This window comes from Aedes aegypti, chromosome 3, assembly GCF_002204515.2.
Source record: "Aedes aegypti strain LVP_AGWG chromosome 3, AaegL5.0 Primary Assembly, whole genome shotgun sequence".
In the NCBI taxonomy this organism is placed as follows: domain Eukaryota; kingdom Metazoa; phylum Arthropoda; class Insecta; order Diptera; family Culicidae; genus Aedes; species Aedes aegypti.
The window spans coordinates 248,328,543-248,352,792 of record NC_035109.1 but is presented as its reverse complement, the minus strand read 5'-3'; the positions used below and the strand labels follow the sequence as shown (position 1 = coordinate 248,352,792).

Sequence of the window (24,250 nt, the reverse complement as noted above, 5' to 3'; positions counted from 1 at the left end):
ATCGCTTGATTAGGAATCATACCCATCAGGAGGATCATAATCATGCTCATTCACAAACTAATTTTAAGCCGTCGGGTAGCCGTTCGAATCTTTCAATATCGAATGCATCTACCCACGGAAAATCTTTTGCCGATATCGTAGCAGGTAATTTGAACTCCTCCTCTATTCGTACTATGAGTACCCATTCTACTTGTTTAAAATCAAATGGAAAAAACCCTACCGCCACAGGTAACTCCTACTCAGCTTCTTCGTCTACCGAAAATTCTAATGGGAAATCATCTGATAATGTACCCATTTCAAGTGATATGTCTGCCTCTAATTTTAATTTTCTAACTGAACAATTGAATCTAATGATTGATGCAATGTTCAAAGCCACCACTATGACTGAAACAGTCCATGTTGGTGTAAAATTTACAAATCAAATTGTTATTGGATTACGTTTTTCTAATGGATCCAAATAATAATTTAAGTATTTTAAATTGGAATGCTCGTTCTTTGAATGGTAAAGAGGACGAGCTATTTAATTTTCTTACAGCTAATAACGTGCATATAGCAGTTATTACTGAAACTTATCCGGCGTGTTACTTGAGAATTTTGAAAGGATCATCAATCTCTTTTGATTGCCCACGTTATTATAAATATTATTAGAAAAACGAAGTTTTGAATGTCTTAACAAAACTTCAAAATGATCTCATATCCACTGGTATTGAAAAACATGTTTACAGAAGAGCCTGTGCAAAAATCTCATCAAATTTTAATGCACCTGCAGAAAAGGGGATCAAGTCTTCCCAGCTTCCCCTAATGGGTTGTGATCTTTGTGACTGTCGTTTTTCTTCCATCCCGAGCGGAACGTGCTGCGGTGCTGGTTTGAGATTGCTGGAAAAATAATGCTGATTGCGGTTGTAATTTTGCAAGTTTCGATGTTAACGAGGCAATGGGAATAGCACGTTGTTCCGGTGAAAACGGCGAATGGTTCACGGGAACGACAGATCTCGATGGAGATAAAATATTCATGGAAACAGTGTAACGCTTTTATGTTTGCATGACGAGCAGATGTGAAGAATGATGAGCTTTATTTGAAATGTATCACATTTTAACTCTTCGCGAATTGGACGGAGGATTAGCATATTGTGGCTTCTAAGCGCCTTTGAAGGTTTATTATTGAAACTGAAGCCGTCTCCACCTTGCCTGGAGTTAGTTTCACAGTTCTGTAGCATACAGTTGCTTATTTAACTTTGTCGGATGGTAAACCGTTTTCTGATGCTCTGCCTGGTTCACTCAAAACGCAAAACTTCTTCTAATACCAGTTGAAACTTTATGCTTATATCCACTTTACGTGAAACATAAACTTCCTCCAGTTCATTGCTTACTTTGCGGCGTCTCTTGTCTCGCCAACCGACCTAGATGTACCTACACAAGAGTGGTTTAGTTTCACAAATGCAACGGTTATCTCGGTTTCAACAGAATAACTCGGTATTCCAATGCAGTGCAAGTACAGCGCGCTGCTTCTCGTCGTGCCATGCCGGAAAGCTGCTCTCTTCCGGAACGAATCACTAAGGGTATGGATTTTCATCGCCCATAAATCAAACTAGTGCCTGGTCTGGCCTGGCGCACTTCTTTTTCGTACGTGCAAAGGAAAATATACACGAACAAAAAGCTCAAGAGAAAATGCAGCACTATACCCACTACTGGAAAGAGAATTCGAATCAAGTTCCTCGCAAAAATGTAGATAGTTTCGTACGTTGTTGCTTACAATGCTTGATGAATTAAATATCATGTGAGCGACACTGTTCAAGGTAAAACGGATCAGATTCAAAATTATGTGTTTGCAAATAGTGAAGAATGTTTTTACGGTGAAACAAAGGAAAGTCGTAGATCTTTTGAACCTGTCCATCGAAATATTCAATAGATGAATTGATGTTACTTGTTGAATGTCAAAACATTGGCATAGGAAGCTCGAATATCTTGAGATTTTTATGTTTCTTTTACCATTTTGAAGTATTACCGATTTTGGTAACAAGGCTTGACTTTTATGTAGCATATTACGGGAATTTTGAAAGGCTTATGATTTCTAATTTTGCTATCTCAAAATAGTTCAAAAAAATGCATGATAACTTATCGAATGATGTGAAAATCGTTTGGGAGCTTTCTTCAGCCTAACTGTCAGCCGAGTAGATACATTGACATGTACTGAGTACACGCACCAACTGAAAAGCACGCTTTTCGTACACAATCTCTTCTTCTTCTTCCTGGTATTACGTCTTACTGGGACAGAGCCTTCTTCTCTTATGAGCACTTCCACAGTTATTAACTGAGAGCTTTCTATGCGAAAGTTGTCATTTTCGCATTCGTATGTCGATTAGATGATACTTTATGCCCAGGGGAGTCAAGGAAATTTCCATTACGAAAGGATCCTGGGCCAACCGGGAATCGAACCCAGACATCTTCAGCATGGCTTTGCTTTGTAGTCGCGGACTCTAACCACTAGCCTAAGGAAGGGCCACAATAAAAGCATGATATTACCACAGACCAACAGACGTAACAATTAGTTTCAATTCTATCGCCCAAATCACACCATCATCATCTAGTGAACGGACACAGATAAAAATATTGAAATGTCAATGTAGCATAAACAGAAGAGTATAGTGAGAGTAAATCAAATTCATCTATTGTTACACTGCCGTTATACGCATAATTGTTCCATGTTCAAAATATGCAATCGAGAAAAACGCGTTTAAAGATTTTAACACATTTAGGCCTCGTATTGACCAGGTGTGTGGAAAATTTAATTAAAATCTTTACAATAGTATAAAAAATAGCGTTTTCATTAGAGTCAAGAGTTTTTATTATGGGAATAAAGTAAATTTAGCTACGAAATTCAAAGTGGGACTGTTATGCCTAGAAATACGAGGTTTTTGGTGGATTTCTACGCATAACAGTCCCACTAAAGGTAGTGACCAAATATGTGCTAAGCATACTGCTGTAGATTACCGTTCTTACGTATAGATAGTACCGAATGTAGAGGACGTATATCCTAAAGACTATGTTAATGCACCTAATGAAGGCTCAACTGGCATGTGCCAAACGGAGCCACGTGTGGGGAAGTGAAGAAATACGATTTTATAGTATGGGATGGAAAGCAAAGTTTTCTGTATGTGTGATAATGAGAAAATGTATGAGTCAATGACAGAAAGAGTGGATGAGTAAGTTAGAGAGTTTATATGATGTAATAAATTCATATATCGACTCTTCCAGCTACAGGCTTGACAAAAACTCATCTGCGAATTCAAGGTTATTCTGTGGAATAAATATTTAACTCAAAATGCACGACACAAATCTTCACACGATTTGACATTCGGACTTGGTTTGCAAAATCATGATATTTGATACATCGCAAATTAAGTTTAAGAACCGTCAACATATTTGCCACTTGAACCGAAGAACCAGTTATCCGAAATAACCCAGTATGTGGCCAGGTCATCTAAAACCTCTTGAACTATCCTTCTTTTGACTTGATTTGCAAATTCATCATGTTTGATATGTCACAAGTCTCAGAACCGCCAATATAATGGCCACTTCCTCTGGGGAACAGGGTATCCAAAAAACCCTGGCATGTTATCAAGTCATCCAAAAACCTTTGAATTGCACTTCTTTATCCTTGATTTAGGAATTTATGAAGTTAAATGTTGCCAGCTACATTTCAGAACCGACAGTTTAGTGGCCATTTCCCCAGGGAACCGGGAATTCAGAACAAACCGACATGTGGTCAAAATATTTCAAATACATTTCAACCAGCTTAGGCTTGATTTTCAAATGCATGAATTGATGCGTCGCAAGCCAGGTTTCAGATTCGCCAATATAATGGCCACCCACCAGTGAACTGGTATTCGGAACAACCCAGAATGTGGCCAAGTCAACCAATATCGGTCGAACTATTTTTATATAGACTTGGTTTGCTGAATCATGAAGTTGATTTGTGGCAAGCCATGGACTCGGAATTAAGGTGAAGATGAATCGAAGCCAAACCTCAAATTTTCAAGAGCACAAATTTGGAGCACCAAACATCCGTTTAAGCTGAAAACTTAATCGATTGGTCACTAGGTGGTGGTGACCTGGGAGGGAGGCACCGATATTACACACGAAATATGACACAAAGTTATTTAGAATTGCAAGAAAACTCCAGCTTGCCAACGATACTCAAGGCAGACTTGATGAAAATCGCTAGTTTTATTTTGTTGTGTTCCTTCGATCGTTCTGGACAAACATGGAAAAAGGGCCAAAGTATTCTGTGCATTTAATTTTCGTTTTTATTGGAAAAAGTAAAATAATGCGTATTTGAACACTTTATATTAAATCAGGATAAAAGATGCTATTGTGACATTACTTTTGAATAAGCATGAATAGCTTTTCAATCGATTTCTTGTCACCTTTGATAAAATGCAAAATTACGTTTTAATCCATTACGCGCTTCTATCATGTTTGTCCATTGTTTTAGATCTGGGCTCACAGTGACAGTTCGTGACAGCAGAATCTCGGCTCACCTTGACGTACATAAATTTCGTATTGGTTTCTCCCTCCCAGGTGGTGACCAATCGATTAAGTTTTCAGCTCAAACGGGTGTTGTATTCTTCAGATTTGTGCTCTTGAAATTTTGAGCTTTGGCTTCGATTCATCTTTACCTTAAAGTGATTACTGATTCTTCAAGTGGGATTATTCCAGTACTTCCCATGATGAATCCAAAATTACGGTAAATTTCTAATCGATGACCGTGGTTCCAAAAATTAGAAGAATTTTGTGATCGACCATGAAAGTTCAACTTAATTTCATTGAAAAACAGATGGGAAATATTGCTGTGTGCGTTTGAAATGCAAATATCAAATGCGAGAACACCAAACGTGGTAAGATTTTTCACAAGAAATGCGATGTTTAATATAGATTTTTCTTGCTAGGGCGGCGGTGATTTCTTTAATCGTTGCTTGGTGTCCTTTGATTGTTTTGTGTTACCGCATTTGAAAGACGTTTAGTCAAGATTTGCATCTCAAATGCAATCAGCAATAATACTTTACTTATTTTTAATTATGAATCGTGGTTTACGGCTAACCAGCCGAGTGGAAGTTTAACAACTACCGAAAAGCTAAACATTGCATATAATTTGCAATTGGATTAGATGGACAAATTGATGTGAAGATTTGCGAAAAAGTTACACGTTTTTTCAGTGAGAATCGAACTCAAGGAGTCGTGAGTTCGATTCTCACTGAGAAGACGTGTAACTTTTTCGCAAATCTTCACATCAATTTGTCCATCTAATCTAATTGCAAATTAAATGTAATGTTTAGCTTTTCGGTAGTTGTTAATAATATTTTGATATTGGAGATTTCGATCAAATTTGACATCAGGCTCGCATGAATGATGAATGCATCCCGATAATACAAACACACAAAACGGGTTGTGTTCCACATGGGATGTAAAGCCAACATTAGAAGATGTTCAAAACGATTTTCCCAAACACCAGACAATTCAAAACTGCCTACTGAATATTTTTCTCGAGTTCAGCGCAGTGAATGGTATAGTGTGACAGTTATGCGTAGAAATACAGTAGTGGGACAGTTATGCGTGGAAATTCAACAATGGGACAAATTGACTTGGCTTGCGTTTCATTGAGTTTCCGAACAAAGTTAATTTTTGGTAAGTGTTTTCTAAAACTATATGTAAAAATAAACTGTTTGATGACAAAAAGTCAAAATGCACAAAAAGTAACATGGGACAATTATGCGTTTAACGGCAGTACAGCATTACGTTTAATTTTCAACTAAAGATGTTTGAATGTCACATGATCTTGTAAATTTAAAGTGCATTCGATTGAAAAATAAGCAATTTGTCGTTGACATTTCAGTTTATTTTGATGTTCTAAATATGTGCATGAAATTAAATTGAAATCTACAACGTATTTTAGCTGTGTGTTTTGTGCAAAAAAACCAACAAAAGACGTTAGTATGAGATGCCAACACGAAGGAAAATTCACCTGTGCGCACCTCTAGTTGTGAGATTTGTAGCATTTTAAATTTGAAATTATCACTAAATAAGTGATCGACTTTCGTCAGCTGTTTGCGCCAGCTCTAGAGTGCAAATGTAAAAATTGATTTAAAAACCTTATTGGTAGTAGCAGGTTTTGAATGCAAGTTCGGGAAGCTTCACTGTATATACAAACATAACCATACATGTAAAATTATGCACACTTACACCCTTGATACCAAAAATAAATCAAAATCCTATGTCGAAAATTTTGATCACAAAAAAACCTACAGATGTTTCAGAAAAGTCTTCAAAAAGATGTTATTAAACTTGCCAGCTGATAATAAAAACATTACTACGTACCAACATATTTATTCTGAGTCAAGTTGTTAGTGGTATAATAAATTCACTTGGTTCACACACTTGAGCGGGGCATTCTCCCGTATGATAACAATTTTCTGGTTGCTCTTTGGTACAATTGAAACATAATAAAGATAGCATGTATATAAATCGCAAAGTGTAGCGATTTCAACACTTTTTATTAGTGAGATTTAAAGGTATAGCGTCTCACTATAAAAATAAAAATTGATTTTGTTATTATGTTGTTGAATAAAATTTAATTTACATAAATGTTGTTGAAAATATCATAAGAGGTCTACAGGTCTCCCATGGGAGAATGCATGTTTTCTACCATTTAAATAAACTACAGTAGGTACATGCAAAAACAAAAATTTTCTTAACTTTCAAATGCGCATCATGACAACCACGTTTTTCATACCGCACCAGCTTGTTGCGAGCACGCATAAAGATGATCGAAGTGATTATTTTCCTGCTCTTCGCGAAGAGCAGACTGCGTGGATCGCACCGCTCACGATTCTACGCCATTACCCCGAATGCCATTAACCCGAACACCATTACCCCGAATTCAAATTCTCCAAACGACCCATCGCCCCGAATGACATTACCCCGATTCCCAATATGATGGGGAAATGTCATGAATATCATCATGTCAAGATAATTGTAAACTCGGGGAAATAGCATTCGGGGTGATGTAATTCGGGGAAATGACATTCGGGGTAACGGGGTAGAATCACCGCTCACATTACCAAGCGATGGAAAATCATCCGATGATAGCGTCGGGAGAAACAGCGATCCGAAAATGAAACAAGAACGAATGAAGCACCCGAACTATTGATCGAGTTCATTCGCAGATTCTGTTTTGATGCCTAGGCAAATTCATCGTGCCTCGTGTTTCCGATCGCTGTTCAGCAACATTGTAATAAAAATATGTACAGTGAAAATTACATCAACATCATGTAAATTTATACGAACTTTCACATGATCGTTTAGAGTCCATGCTAAGAGCTTTCTTTGACAAAGTATTTTCGCATTCGTTTATCGTGTGGCAGGTACGATGATACTTTATGTCCAGGAAAGTCAAGGAAATTTTCATTACGAAAAGATCCTGCACCGAGCGGGAATCGAACCCATACACCTTCAGCATGGCTTTTCTTTGTAGACGCGGACTTTAACTACTCGGCTAAGGAAGGCTCCATATCCGAAGAAACGTCCTTTCTTACATTTTTGCCTCGTTTTGTGATAGTTCGTGGAACCCAACTTCAAAATTACCGTTTTGATTCATATTACGGACAGCTTCAAATTCCGGACACTCTCGTTTGTATGGGAAACATTTCACACGAAATGTTTCAATTTTCGCCATTCAAAAGTTTTCATTTTCGAGGCTCGTTTTATTAGGTTTTTTCCATAAATATCATTGCAAATTTATAATGCCCAACTACCTTAGACGCCTCTTAAGCGGTTGAACGATTTCAATTGATCATTTGACTGTTCCATTAATGATTATCATGAGCTGTCCGTAATTCGAATCAAAGCGTCCGGAATATGAGGCAAAAGTGAGGGAGCGTCCGGAATAAGAATCATGATTTATTTAAAATTATTCAAGTTGCGGACGCGTATTCTTTACCCACCATCCGAAAGTTAAGGGCTTCCGACGCTCGATAACGCTAAAAAATCATACAGAATGATTTATTTTGTATGGTCCATGCTGGGTTATACTTCACTGAGGCCTTAAGTGTCCGTAATATGAATCAAAACGGTACTTTAAAGGTACAAATCTAATAAAGCAAGCAGCAAAAAAATAGCAATATTTGTCTTTGATTCCGAGATGTGTAATTTAAGCCTGATTTACTGCTGAAAAGGAATCTCTAAAGAAATTTCTCGCCGATTCCTTGCAGAAATTTTCTACAGTGACTCTCGTTTGAACTGACATTTCTTTTCTACTGCGATCACAAAAAAAGAGCTTTCTTGATCGATTCCTTGCAAGAATTTGCCACGAATAAAGATAGGCCGTGAAATGACTTGTCAGCAGCAAATCAGGCTTTGAACACTGTTTTTCGGAAGAAAGTTGTGAATTCAAAGATTCATCATTTCTATTGCTCGTGGTAGACGCCATATTTAATGAATATCTGAACTGACTTTTACGGCAAAGTAGGCCATCATTGAAATTTATAGGCGTCTTTGATGATTGTTGTTAGATTATGTAACAATTTCAAATTAATGAATATCTAGGGTAGGTGTACCAGTTATGGACATAGTTGTTCCCTATTTCGCCATACGTGATTTATTTCATGTCTTCAAATTTTGAAAAATTTTGTGTGTTGTATTAGTTAGATTTAAGATGTATCTTGATGTTAAAACATTCAAAAAGAAACGCGCCCCAACTAGAGATCGGGGAGTCGTGAGTTCGATTCTCACTGAGAAGACGTGTAACTTTTTCGCAAATCTTCACATCAATTTGTCCATCTAATCCAATTGCAAATTATATGTAATGTTTAGCTTTTCGGTAGTTGTTAAACTTCCACTCGGCTGGTTAGCCGTAAACCACGATTCATAATTAAAAACATGTATTCAAAAAGATTTAAAATGTGAAAGTTATCAAAATTTCACATATGGCCAAATAGGGAACCACTATGGCCATAACTGGTACACTTTCCCTATTGATATTGCTCCTATGTAGTCGAAAAAGTATCCGTATACCTTCTGCATGCAAGCGCGTGTAGTTATACTTTTCTAGATTAATATCAACTATGACGGCTCATCCGATAACGGAAAAATAAATCGAAGACACAATGATTGATAAAAGCTGAATATGTATAAAAAGTAGCATTGGGAAGTATTGTTCTATTGTTTTAGATAGTCTCTAACCTTCTGTTAGCAGAAAAAATGTGTGTACGATGCGCATTCATCGTTCAAAACTTTGGGTTCAGATGTCATACTCCAGTAGTGGACAACCAAATGATATATTAAAGTATACCATATGTTATTAAGGCTTTGAAAGCTATCCATAGATTATATACCCGTTCAATCAACTACTCCGGCCGACCCAAATACACTGAAATACTATTTCCGTCTAAATTAATTCCTAGCTCTCTAATTATGGTTACCTCTATGTTTGTTCCATTCCATATCTATCACTACTGGACCTCACCACTGACGACAACGTCGATGACCATGTGATGGTGACGATGATGACGATGATGATGGTGACATTTTCGCCCGGAACGCGGTCCAATCTCCACAAGCAGCAAAGCCAACCGAAGTTCGGAAGCCTTGCGGATGCTGGAGCGATGTATCAACTTAGAACCGCTATTCACCGCGGCTTATCTGGAATTGGTGAAATTATACAGCGGTTTGAAGGCCGGCCAGCTGCTGCGGCGAGTTGTCCAGCTGAACCCATACGACGTTGACCTGCGCAGGCAGTATGGGGACTGGCTCGTGGAACAGAGTAAGTTATTCAAATTGTCTAAACGGTGGCTTCCTGTGAAATATCCGTTATGGGACGCTGCTAATACACTACATATTGAATGATTGAGCGATGGATGAGTCCGTTTGTGCTGGCATGTTCCGGGAAAGCAGTTGGCCGGATAGTACGTAATGAAAGTTCCTGTGTTTCATATACTTATAGAGTTTCAATCAGTTTTAGCAACATAGATGTTGCCAATTTCTGTACTGCAATTTCGCTCTGTTGGGAAAAAATCTCGATTTTCCGGCCGCAGTTCTATTTGATACATCTGCTGCCATGGGTAAGCTCTACTATCATTTTCCAATCTGTAGATATTGATTTGTTTGCTGAAGCTGTTGCCGAGATTGGATGTATCGTCAAAACATTCACCCTGCGCCCTCTTCGGTGACCACGCTCATGTTGGGTGCACTAGCGTGCACAGTGTTCAGAGCGGTAAATGCGAATCACCAGAACCGTTTACTCTTAAGGAATCACATCTGCGATTTGGAACCCATTCCTTACTTGTAGTTTTTTTTATGAACTACGTAGATGCTACACAAACAATTATGTAAATTTGTTTGAAGCATACACTTGTACAGGATCTCGGTGGTATGTACAGTATGGTTAATTAAAAAATGCATTAATTGCTGGTACTTTAGTTTATCACACCCAAACTTTATTTTTGTTGTTTTATTTGATAAATGTACACTGAAGCCTTTATTCACGTGAATTGCATTTACCGTAAATTGAATTATTATACATTTAGGCAAAATAGATTTCTTTTGGCACGCAAATCATCTTTGTCAATATCTCTGCCATTTTTCAACCGATTTTATTAGTTCATAGTTTTTACAAACGTAAATAATGGCGTGTACATAATTGGTTTGAGATTTATCAGAAAATTCATGTTTTAAGTAAGTTTAGGTGAACCCACACGATACACCATACTGAGGGGTAAACCCAAACTTTGACACGATGACTTGAATTACTGTATTTTTGATTTTGAATAGTTTTTAGATTTTTCCGTCAATATTTCAAGAGTGCTATTCTAAAAAAATATAAGATTACGATTCTGATGACATATTGATTTAAAATTTTGGTCAATCCTTTTTCCTCGTATCCAGGTGGTTGCCGCATAAACAAATCCTGGTGGAGGTCGCCATGGACCAATGCATGAGATCACGTTTTAACGTTCCATTGGTACCTCGCGTACCTGCAGGAATAAAATAGACCCCTTTGTGTGGTCCTTAGCCTCTTGCCCAGCAACTCCTATACCTACCTCCTCGTGGTACTGGCCGGGTACGAGTAACCTTAGGGAAGATAGTGTTACCAACCCCCGGTGGGAACTTTGGTCGTATGCTGGCAGGAAAGGGGGGGGGGAAGGTTTGCTTTTGCTTTTGCTTCTGCAAACCTTGAGCGTCTGTACTCCATGTTAGGAGCGGCTCACAACAGCGTCTGTTCCCCATGTCAGGGGCGGCTGATCATCGTCCGAGTGCCAGAGAAGAACTCTAAGCTAAACTGTGCACTATGGTCCTCCGGAAATCTAAGGAGTTGGTGCCAGGCCCTGCAAGCCAGCCGTAAAAAAATCAAGCAACGAATAATCGACGAGAGAATACGAACCGGGACAATCGGCGAAGACCACAGCGAAGTAAAGGGACTAGCGATTGGAAGCTCGGTACGTGGAACTGTAAATCTCTTAACTTCATCGGGAGCACACGCATACTCGCCGACGTGCTGAAGGACCGCGGATTCGGCAACGTAGCGTTGCAGGAAGTGTGTTGGAAGGGATCAATGGTGCGAACGTTTAGAGGTAACAATACCATCTACCAGAGCTGCGGCAACACACACGAGATGGGAACAGCTTTTATAGTGATGGGTGATATGCAGAGGCGCGTGATCGGGTGGTGGCCGATCAATTAGAGAATGTGCAATTTGAGGCTCAAAGGCCGGTTCTTCTGCATAATAAACGTGAATAACCCTCACTCCGGAAGCACTGATGATGATAAAGACGCTTTTTACGCGCACCTCGAACGCGAGTACGAAGGATGAAAAAAAAATCGCCTCTAGTGACAAACAATACGGTATATGAATGGTCTAAGAGGGCCGTTGCTCTTGCAGCACCATGATTTGAACACCTCACCGCGCGCGCATTCTACCGACATATGAAGAATCCGATGCATTGTTTGTCGTGGGACAAAGCGTTTATCGGATGTTGTTACATGTAGCGATCAACTTGAATCATGGCGCATTTGCGCTATTATTTTTCTTCAAATCCATGCCCGAATGATTTTAGAATCATAAGCAATATATCCGAAGGGAAATCAACAGATAAAAATGTAACAATCCACAGAATAATTAAACTATGACTCGCGAACACTTAATCGCAAACCCACATGCAGAATGATGCATTTATTGCGGAGCGTAGTTTGTTGTGATATCTTGACGACAAAAGGTTAATCGTTGTTGCTATGATCGTACGATAAAGAACAACCGCGATGCATCGTGGATTTTGTCATGATCACTAGATTTCCATCCTTGAGTACGATAGCTGCCCAAGCCATGACGTCAAAATCATCATAGGAGATCTAAACGCTCAGGTTGGCCAGGAGGAGGAATTCAGACCGACTATTGAAAAGTTCAGCGCCCGCCGGCTGACGAATGAAAACGGCCTAAGACTAATTGATTTCGCCGCTTCCAAGAATATGGCCATTCGTAGAACCTACTTGCAGCATAGCCTTCCATACCGATACACCTGGAGATCACCACAGCAGACAGAATCACAAATCGACCACGCGGACGGCACTTCTCCGACATTGTCGACGAGGACCTATCGTGGCGCTAACATTGACTCTGACCACTATCTGGTGATGGTTCAACTGCACCCAAAATTCTTCATCGTTAACAACGAACGGTACTGACGGCCGCTCCGGTACGACCTAGAGCGGCTCAAGCAACCGGATGTCGCAGCGGCATACGCGCAGAACCTCGAGGGTGTATTACCGGAAGAAGGTGAGCTGGATGAAGCCCCTCTTTAGGACTGCTGGAGAGTAGTGAAGGCAGCCATCAACAATGCAGCTGAGAGCAACGTCAGGTACGTGGGACGAAGTCGACGGAACGATTGGTTCGACGAGGAATATAGGCAGATTCTGGAGGAGAAGAATGAAGCGCGGGCGGTCATGCTGCAGCAAGGGACCCGGTAGAACGTGGAGCGTTATAGACAGAAACTTTCGGGAGAAAAAACGCCGTCTGGAGGATATGGAGTGTAAGGAGATGGAGCAGCTGTGCCAGTTTAAAGAAACACGCAAGTTCTATCAGAAGCTCAACGCATCCCGCAACGGCTTCGTGCCACGAGCCGAGATGCAGGTATAAGGATGGACGAGTGTGAGGTGATCAAAAGGTGGAAGCAGCACTTCGACGAACATCTGAATTGTGCTGAGAGCACAGGCAATGAAGGTCAGGATAACGGAGGAAATGCCTTCGTCGGTACTGCGGAGGATGAAACCAACCAGCCCCCACTTTGAGGGAGGTTAAGGATGCCATTCACCAGCTCAAGAACAATAAAGCTGCTGGTAAGGAGGGTATCGGAGCTGAACTCATAAAGATGGGTCCGGAGAGGCTGACCATTTGTCTGCACCGGCTGATAGGCACAATCTGGGAAACAGAACAGCTACCGGAGGAGTGGAAGGAAGGGTTTATATGCCCCATCTACAAGAAAGGCGACAAGTTAGATTATGAGGACTTTCGAGCGATCACCATTCGAAATGCGGCCTACAAAGTATTATCCCAGATCATCTTTCGTCATCTGTCACCTATAGTAAGCGAGTTCGTGGGAAGTTATCAAGCCGGCTTCGTTGACGGCCGATCGACAACAACAACAAGACAAGATCTTTACTGTACGGCAAATCCTCCAAAAATGTCGTGAATACCAGGTCCCAACGCATCACCTTTTCATCGATTTCAAGGCGGCATACGATAGTATCGACCATGTAGAGCTATGGAAAATCATGAACGAGAACAGCTTTCCCGGGAAGCTAGAGCGACGGTGGAAGGTGTGCAAAATTGTGTGAAGGTTTCAGGCGAACATTCCAGTTCATTTGGATCCCGCCGGGGACTACGACAAGGTGAGTGACATTCGTGCCTGTTGTTCAATATTGCGCTAGAAAGTGTTATGCGGAGAGTCGGGTTCAACAGCCGAGTACAATTTTTACGAGATCCAGTCAATTTGTTTGCTTCGCGGATGATATGGACATTTTCGGCCGAACATTTGAAATGGTGACAGACCTGTACACCCGCCTGAAACGCGAGGCAGCAAAGGTTGGACTGGTGGTGAATCCGGCCAAGACAAAGCACCTGCTAGCTGGCGCGGCCGTGCGTGACAGGGCTCACCTAGGTAGCAGTGTCACGATAGACGGGGATACGTTCGAGGTGGTCGACGAGATCGTTTACCTTGGATCCTTGCTGACGGTTGACAATAACGTTAGCCGTGAAATACGGAGGCGCATCATCAGTGGAAGTGGGACTGACTTGCAATTCACGGCAGCATACGTCGAAGTGCTTACGTGTCATTTTCTTCCTCGAAGCAAGAGCAAGCAATATACGAAGAGCTGTGTGACTCGTACGAAGACCTCATCATAATCCTCGTCAAACTGCTGCGAATAGCCCTGACCCACCAGCCGAGCTTTGTGTTTGATCGCCTTACCAGCTGCGTTCCGCTTCAACTTGAAAGACCAACGGCAACCAACTACCTTCCGTCCTGCAGGCAAATCGACAAGCTCCCAAGTACCATTCTTCATAGGATAATGCTTCCTTCTAGTTCTTAGGTTTTACTGCTTCTGACATAGCTCCCACTGATTAAGCTTCTTAAAACAACCAAACCGGAGGAATACCTTTGTTCACACGTTTGGACTTTTGTGCCACTTCATTCAGAGGAAAAACTTGGAACGATGGTTCATCCGCCAGATCATCATCCGTAGCACTGTCCAATGGACCAATGCACGAATTCACTAATTTGATGTTCGAGGAAGATTCAGGTAAACGAGGCGAAGAGCCAGGCTATCCTCTTACGGCACCGACCATCACTGAAACTGCTTCCACCACCCGACTGCTTCGTCCGGGTGAATGGCTGTCCCGTCGACTGGTCAAGCGAGCTCGACTACCTAGTTATAATTATCGACGACAAGCTGACATTCCGTAGCCACACGAACAAGCTAAAACAGAGGTGCAACGGGCTACTGAAGTCGTTGTACTCCTTAATATCCCGTCGGTCTCGGTTAACGCGTCGGAAAAAACTGACAGTCTACAACGCGATCATCGGTGGTCAACTACGCCATGCCGATGTGGAGTACGTGCGCTACGACCCACAAGAAGAAGCTGCAGGTGGTAAAGAACCGGCTACTGCGAACGATAATAAATGCCCCGAACGACACGAGGATCACCACCTGCACAGAGCCGCAGGGTGGAAGATGATCCAGGATCGCATCGAAGAATCGATCGAAACCCTCATCATGAACGCCACGGCCTCGGAATTCCCGCTCATCCGAGTGTTAGTAAAGTAGGTTATAAAATTGTTAGATTAAGTAAGTTATCTAGTTAAAACAATCAGAAGTTCACAATTGTACCTCACATAGACACATACACACAAACTTAAATTAATAAATGTCATCGACATAGAATTTAAATTCACAAAAGATGAAAATGAAAAATCATGAAACACTTAAAATCCCAAACTTGTACACATACAAAAAGATTAAAATAATTATAAATTTAAAGTAAAAACGAAAGTGGCGTACAGTAGTTGCACTCACAACACTCAATAACGTGCTTAGCGTCGTGTTCCTCGACCACGCGCTGTGCTGTTTCAAGGCCACATGTTTTGACGAATGCACACCCGTGGATTTTGTTGCAAAGCAGTCGTCGTACTTCGTCACGTTTAAGACCTAGTGTTACTCCCATGAGATGGTGAAGCTTTTCTTGGTATTTTCACGTAGTCGATACGGAAAATATTTTCGCGACGCTTTCCAGACATCCCGGGAAACCGCTGCGACAGATACTCGAAGGCAATGTACGACAGCTGTTCAATAGTCAATAGCTTAAACTGCGCCCAGAATTTTCCGTCGTTAACAACGTACGGTACCGATGGTCGCTCCGGTATGACCTGGAGCGGCTAAAGCAACCAGATGTTGCTACTGCATACGCACAGCACATCGAGGCTGCATTACCGGAAGAGGATGAGCTGGATGAAGATCCTCTTCCTGGAGTACAGTGCACTGCAGTGAAAGATGCCATCAACGATGCAGCTGATGGCAACGTCGGGTACCTACATGGGACAGAGTTGACGGAACGATTGGTTTTGATGGAGAAGAATTCAGCCGGTCTCTAGAAACATGAAGTAGGGAAAATAATGAGAGCATCTTATCAGACGAACATGAGATGATCGAATAGTACAAGTAATTTTGTGGAACATTTTTGGGAACATAACCTTAATCGTTCATGAGTTATAAATTTCGTTGTCGTACCTCCAAGGAAGTTACAGATTTCATAAATATAAACATCGTGTTTATATGCCCTTTTAAAAACGTAATATAGAAAAATCAGATCAGCTGTTTGAGCTGGAAATTCTCCTTTGGACTTTAACTGTATGAATTATATATGCATGGTTCCTACAAGACACAGCTCTATCCTGCCTACATCCATGTCTGACCGGGGCGAGGAAAGTGGACGTCCAATTGACATCATCCACTTTGTCCAAAGTGTATACACGTTTCGTATTGGTACTTGCATCCTTTCTGGATCCATTTAAGCCGCTCAGTCTGCTCCTAAACTTCCAGCTGTTTGAGTGAATGTGTTTGAATGCATGTGTGTATACATCGAACGTGTATCCTCTTGTGAAGAGCGAAGGGAGCACAGATTGAGAGCTCTCCGACCGTGTGCAAATATTTAGTTCCGGAAATTTCCCAAACTAATGGTGGTTTTCTCTGTCTCTCACCCTCTGTCTCCCCCCATCCGATCTTCATCCATCCGATCGATCAAATGTATTTTCAGATTTGTTGCCAGAGGCCATTGTCCAGTACCAGGAAGGTCTTAAAATAATGGAAACACATCAATTATCGGTAATCGGAGCCTGTCGGGCGCTTCGCCGGCTCGGACAACATTCACGACTCCATCAGCTGATACTGAGGTAAGATAATTGACTTAGAGGCACACTTTGACAACAACAACGATGCAAACCCATTGGAGAAAGGCAATCCTTCATGTGTACCGTAAACCGGGGCAAATTGTTTACAACTGTTTATTGTATTACCTTGGGACCAAGGTATCGTCAACTTAATTCCAGCAAAATCAGTACTTCGTTTATCTCTATTAGTATACGTAATCATTTTTTAAAGATAACATTTCATATTATCTTGCATTGGAAATAAATTCAAATGGTCCCCTAGAGATAAATTGATCAAACATAATAAAACAGAGCTAAGAATAAAAAAATTGCACATCTAATAAATAAGCGCCCCCTAAAATTGGAAATGTCGTCAATACTTTGACAAATCGTCTAATTTCATTGAAAAGGTAAACTATGTTTTAAGGATTTAAAACCCTCTAAAATCAATACAGCAGCGGTAAACCTTGAATTAAGCACGATACTCGAAAATAAAAGGGTTTATGAACGAAAAACTATGCAGTGCACATAGCTTACATCACATGTCAAATACTTAAAGTTTACATGTAGGTTTAGCAGCTGCGGATAGTTTTGTATTGACTTTGAAAACTGTAAATTATGCTATGCAAACCTAATCTTATTAAAAGAAAAATAAATCAATAGGCATCCATGATCTACATCACATGGAGTGTACGTGATGTCACCAAGACATTCAGGAATTACTATTTGGTACTAACCTGAACACTTTGACTCCATATTACGGTACAAGGTTTGACTTGCAGCGCCCAGTCAAGGGTATTCTGGCTGTGGTGTGTGGATCGCCTGGGCAGACTGGGCCTTATCAGGATATAATTACCTGTCATTATTGGTGCCTTCACAACTCATTTCCTATCACTTCGAACGATCATCGTGTACCTAGCAGCAGACAGTAGTGGCAGTGGAAGGCCGTTCCCATTCAAAGAAGCTACATAGTAATAGAAACAAGCTACAGTTAGCCACATTGTGCAAGGCGAAAACAATATTGGTTACTGAAATGTGACCTAGTAATCATGCTGATATCAGTTCTATTGGGCTTAAGAGGAAAATAACCATCATCGTTTTACAAATTTTCAAAACCAGTTTTTTTGCTCAAAATTTAAGCAATGTTAAAGAAAATCTATCAATGCATTCAACTTGTTATCTGGACTGCAATGATAGATTTTTATGAGGATTTCTTTAAATTTGAACGAAAAAACTGGTTTTTCATTTTTGATGATTGCTGATGATTGAATGATGGATTCTTGGGCCTTAACAGTCTTCAAAGATCATCATTGCTGCACAGATACTTTGAAAAGCATGCTTTGAAAAAATCAATGCTTCACAATGGATTTGCGCTTTTTGCATTTGGTTGCTCCTGTGCTCACTTGATCAAAAATAATGCATCATTGATTCAAATCATTTCAAAGCAAACTACATACTCTAGACCACGGTAAGCATAGAAAATAAATGGCAGTGTACAATAACGGTTTTCAGCTGAAGATGTCAGGGATCGAGCCTCCTGTCAATTTCCTTGAGTAAAAGGGAATGCGAAATGATTTTTGATCGGAAGTGAATTCGAACCTTAACAAGAATACGGGAATAAACCTTGCCTGCAATATACGAAGGCTGAAAATGTTAACTTTGACAAAGAACGTTTCCAGTTCATAACTGTAGAAGTGCTCTTAGAACACTAACCTGATAGGCAGACTCTGTTCTAGTGAGGACGTAATACCAAGGAGAACAGAAGGAGCAGAAGAATTTGGTATTACTATCATTAGTCAAAACTACATATTTTAGTAACATAAATCGTTATATAGCTATTTCTATGAGCAATATTTATGAAAAATAGTCAAACTTGACCATCCGGTCATAACAGAACTTGCTTATCGGGTGAAATGGACTTTGAAAGGGGAACTTTTGATACGTTTGTTCAATTTGGGGTGCTGTATCGAACTGCCGGACGCTTCGAAAGTCGGACATTGGCCTTTTTCCTGGTGTTTTTGGATCAAATTCCAATGTTTTTCTACTAGAATCCATAATTCAAATGTTTTCTTCATACCCCATGCATAAAAATGTCGAAAAAATATTTTTTGGGTGATTTAAGGCCGGTGTCCGGAATTCGAAGCATCCGGACACTTCGAATCAACACGGTATGTCAAAAAAAACGTTTTCCATGATTTTTAATGTGTTAGATCTTTTTCAGACATATCAAGGGATTTTTTATTGCCATAAAAATAGGATAAATATTGTGGAGTTTTGAATAACAGTGTGTCAGAGATCAGAGTCCGTTGCATAGAGCCTTGTTCTAAACGTGGCAAGAATGTTTGGGCTACGTGATATGATCCATGCCTCCAACAGCGGCTACGGAGATGGTGTTTCTGTTCGAGCACAACGCCAATGTCATGAGCAGCATATTTGATCATGCCATTTTCTCCAGAAAAGACAGCTGAAACTGAAAGATTACATGAAAGTCTATTTACGACACATGAACAAATTCAACTGATACTCAACAACAGCGTAAAGCAACAACCCTAGATTAGTTGAATTCTGGATATTTAGATGTCTTAGATGAATCACTCTGTTTACACAAGATCGATTACTATTTTGAGAAATAACTTCATTTGTAAACCATTGACGCGTACTTAGTGAAATAGCGATGAAAAAATAAACAGTATTGGTTGCTAGGCCTACCAACAATGTTTGTTACCCATCTGCAGCATAGTCAACCTTGTTGAATGAGCCACAAATGATTCAGAAAAATGATGCAGTATTTTCACCGAAATGATAGGATCAAATCAAAGCCTTTTTGGATTGAAAAATAAGGATCGTGCATTCTCTTTCTCCTTGTTTTATGAATCAAAGCAACGCAATGCAAAGGCAATTTTGAAGACTGGGGCTTAACAAGGCATGTTATTTTCTGCTATAAGCGACTGATTGATGTAGTGTTAACGATTTATGATAAATGATTCAATCTGGACCTAGATACAGATGCGAGTTGAAGTTTGTTGATTGTGCATATTGAATAACTACAATACTGCCGTTATACGCATAATTGTCCCATGTTACTTTTTGTGCATTTTGACTTTTTGTCATCAAACAGTTTATTTTTACGTATAGTATTAGAAAACACCCACCAAAAATTAACTTTGTTCGGAAACTCAATGAAAAGCAAGCCAAGTCATTTTGTCCCATTGTTGAATTTCCACGCATAACTGTCCCACTACTGTATTTCTACGCATAACTGTCACACTATACAATTCGCTGCGTTGAACTCGAGCAAAATATTCAGTAGGCAGTTTTTAATTAGCTGGTGTTTGGGAAAATCGTTTTGAACATCTTTTTATGTTGGTTTTACATCCCATGTGGAGCACAACCCGTTTTATGTGTTTGAATTATCGGGATGCATTCATCATTCATGCGAGCCTAACGTCAAATTTGATTGAAATTTTCAATATCAAAATATTATTTCCCATCCGTTTTTCAATGGATTTCAGTTGAATTTTCATGGTCAATCACAAAATTCTTCTAGTTTTTGGTACCGCGGTCATCGATTAGAAATTTATCGTTATTTTGGATTCATCACGGGAAGTACTGAAATAATCCCACTTGAAGAATCAGTAACCACATTAATTTTGAGTGGCTGGCTTGCGACAAACCAACTTCATGATTTAACAAACGAAAATAGTTTGACCGACATTGGATGACTTGGTCACATGCTGGGTTGTTCCGAATACCGGTTCACTGGTGGAAGTGGCCATTATATTGGCGAATCTGAAATCTGGCTTGCGACATATCAATGTCAAAGGTGGATCAAATCAAGTCTTAAGGTGGTTCAAATGTATTTGAATGACTTGATCACATGTCGGATTGTTCCGAATTCCCGGTTCCCTGGGGTTCTGAAACCTAACTGGCAACATAAATTCATAAATTCCCAAATCAAGGCTAAAGAAGTGTAACTCAAAGGTTCTTAGATGACTTAATAACATGCCAGGTTGTTTTGGATACCCTGTTCCCCAGAGAAAGTGGCTATTATATTGGCGGTTCTGAGACTTGCGACATATCAAACATGATGAATTTGCAAATCAAGTCAAAAGAAGAATAGTTCAAGAGGTTTTAGATGACCTGACCACATACTGGGTTATTACGGATAACTAGTTCTTCGGTGCAAGTGGCAAATATGTTGGCGGTTCTTAAACTTAATTTGCGATGTATCAAATATCATGATTTTGCAAACCAAGTCCAAAGAAATGTCAAATCGTATGATGATTTGTATCGTGAATTTTGAGTTAAATATTAATTCCGCAGAATAACCTTGAATTCGCAGATGAGTTTCTGTCAAACCTGTAGCTGGAAGAGTCGATATAGGAATTTATTACATCTTATAAACTTTCTAACTTAAGGGGCCCACTTAGCCGTAGCGGTAAACGCGCAGCTATTCAGTAAGATCAAGCTGAGGGTCGTGGGTTCGAATCCCACCGGTCGAGGATCTTTTCGGGTTGGATATTTGCTCGACTTTCCAGGGCATAGAGTATCTTCGTACACATGTCAAAAATGGTCATTGGCATAGTAAGCTCTCAGTTAATAACTGTGGAAGTGCTCATAGAAGCTGAGAAGCAGGCTCTGTCCCAGTGGGGACGTAACGCCAGAAAGAAGAAAAATAAACTCTTTAACTTACACATCCACTCTTTCTATCACTAACTCATACATTTTCTCATTATCACACATACAGAAAACTTTGCTTTCCATCCCATACTATAAAATCGTATTTCTTCACTTCCCCACACGTGGCTCCGTTTGGCACATGTCAGTTGAGCCTTAATTAGATGCCTTAACATAGTCCTGAGGTTATACGTCCTCTACATTCGGTACAATATATACGTAAGAACGGTCATCTACAGCAGTATGCTTAGCACATAATTGGTCACTACTTTCAGTGGGACTGTTATGCGTAGAAATTGACCAAAAACCTCGTATTTCTAGGCATAACAGTCCCACTTTGAATTTCGTAGCTAAATATACTTTATTCCTATAATCCAAACTCTTGACTCTAATGAACACACTATTCTTTATACTATTGTAATGATTTTAATTTAATTTACCACACACCTGGTCAATACGAGGCCTAAATGTGTTAAAATCTTTAAACGCGTTTTTCTCGATTGCATATTTTGGAACATGGGACATTTATGCGTATAACGGCAGAATATTCCCCTTCATTGCAGGAAATTGTGACTCAATAAAAAATACGTAAACAGATGAAATATAGGTGAAGATACCCCAGTACCGGACAAGTACGCCACAGATTTCTGGACAAGTTCGCCACTGATGATTGGTTTTCTGTGATCTTCTTACACAAATTAAATGATAAATAGCATCTTTTTTGTACTGTACTAAAATGAATTTGAAAATATCAACATGAATTTTGACATTACATTCAGTCAAAGGTACTCGGCGTGAGAGGCGTATATTTTAGCCACTACCGCAGGTCTGCTCCCTCAGCATCTAATGTTTTTACTCCACGAATAGTATTTCATAGCCAATTTTATGCATTTGCATCATTTACAACAACAGAGTTTTATTTAGTTTGCAAAATGTCCATCAAAATTCTCTTCTATATATGGCGAAAAATAATCCATTTTACGATGTTGTTCTGAATGATCATTTTTCTTATATTTAATGCATCTTCGATACCATGATCGACGAAATCCATGAAAAATTATTATATTTTGAGACACTGGTTTAAACATTACATATGTATCACATAACAAATCAAGCTGTCCGAAACTGGGGACAAGAGGAGACTGATCAACATTGTAGTTTCTACAGATTTAGTTTCGATATGGTGCTAACTACATTCATTCATTCCAATCATGATTATAGTCGATCATGCTTGCGTGGTATTTTACAATAATCAAAGTAATAACTAATTGGGCTCAAATTTAAGGCGATACGCCAACTTCTCAACGATTTCCAAACATCTCTACTTTTCCAAAAAGGCATGCATATATCGATGATGTGTTGTTCTACGCAAACATTACTCCCCATAATGGCCTTATTTCCTTTTAAAAGGTATACCATCTTGATTAAACCATGATTTCTCAATTTTTCTACTTTGTCCAGTATATGGACAATGGACAGGGTGTGGTATATTGGAATTCACTTCCACCTGATTTGAAACGTGTTCGTTCGGAAGTAATGTTCAAGATAGGCTGCACTACATTTTTCGAAAGATGATTATTTTAAGTTTTTGTAGTTATGTATGTATGTATGTATAAAGCCATTCCATGAAAACCCGATCTAGTGGGTCACCGAATACTATGAAAATTTGCTATTTTGTTCCTTATCCGAAATAAGGATACACGTGTTTTTGGATTTTTTTTATTAGGGTGACCATTTTCGAAATAGAGTGACCAGAAAAATCGTGATTTTGCAATTATGACTGTTGAACCACCTGACCGATTTCCAATTTTCTTGGACGGAATGAAAGCTAAAGATAAAAAATAATGCTCACATGAAAATATATCAAAATTTCTAGTTTTTTAGGAATTTTTTATGTTTTTTTCATGTAACAATTTTTTTTTTAAAGTTTTATATTTTTTTTTGAAAAGTTGAAATCTTAATCTTTTATTCTATAAAAAAAATCAGTTGAGCTTTTCAAAAGTTATGATTATTTTTTTAAATTAAAAATCTAATGCGCTGAGACCTATATTGCCCATAAAGGCATAACTGTCCCATATGGAATTAGTAGGCATTGAGAAAACAGCGCTTAAAGTTTAAAGTTTTCATTTTCATACAATTGTTTATAATTTTCTAGTTAATTTATGAATGCAATATTCATTTAGCTTCACCCCGCAGTATACTCATTTTGCTAATATTGATCAGTAAAAAATATGAAGTTCATAATTCATAGTTTTGCAGTTGACATTGGGATTCAAAATTCATATAGAGACTGTTATGCCCTTATTTTTCAATATGGGACTGCACCAACTTCATATTTTTCCACAATATTTTCAAACAAAGTGAATACATTTTCATATGCCTAGTGAAGTGCATATTAAAACATGAATGTTGCAATGAAATAAGGTGTTAGTTCGAAAATCGATATGGGACAGTTATGCTTTTATGGGCAGTATAGTGTATGCCAATGAAAAATGATAGATTTTTTTATGTTCAAAAATATATATCTCAAAAACTAAAACAAGGAAAATTGAGAACAGCAATGACCGTTTTTGTCCCGAGGCCTTCAAAACACGAAAAAAGTAAAT

At 39.3% G+C, this 24,250-nt stretch overlaps 1 protein-coding gene across 1 annotated transcript in view; it reads left to right on the top strand.

The window, feature by feature from the left end:
* The window catches only part of LOC5565213 (transmembrane and TPR repeat-containing protein 1), a 790,448-nt gene that overhangs the window by 747,069 nt on the left and 19,129 nt on the right, over positions 1 to 24,250 (top strand). The window contains exons 12-13 of the mRNA XM_021851740.1: positions 9,618 to 9,817; positions 16,856 to 16,991. Coding sequence (XP_021707432.1) covers positions 9,618 to 9,817; positions 16,856 to 16,991 — 336 coding nt within the window. The remainder of the gene's footprint in view (positions 1 to 9,617; positions 9,818 to 16,855; positions 16,992 to 24,250) is intronic.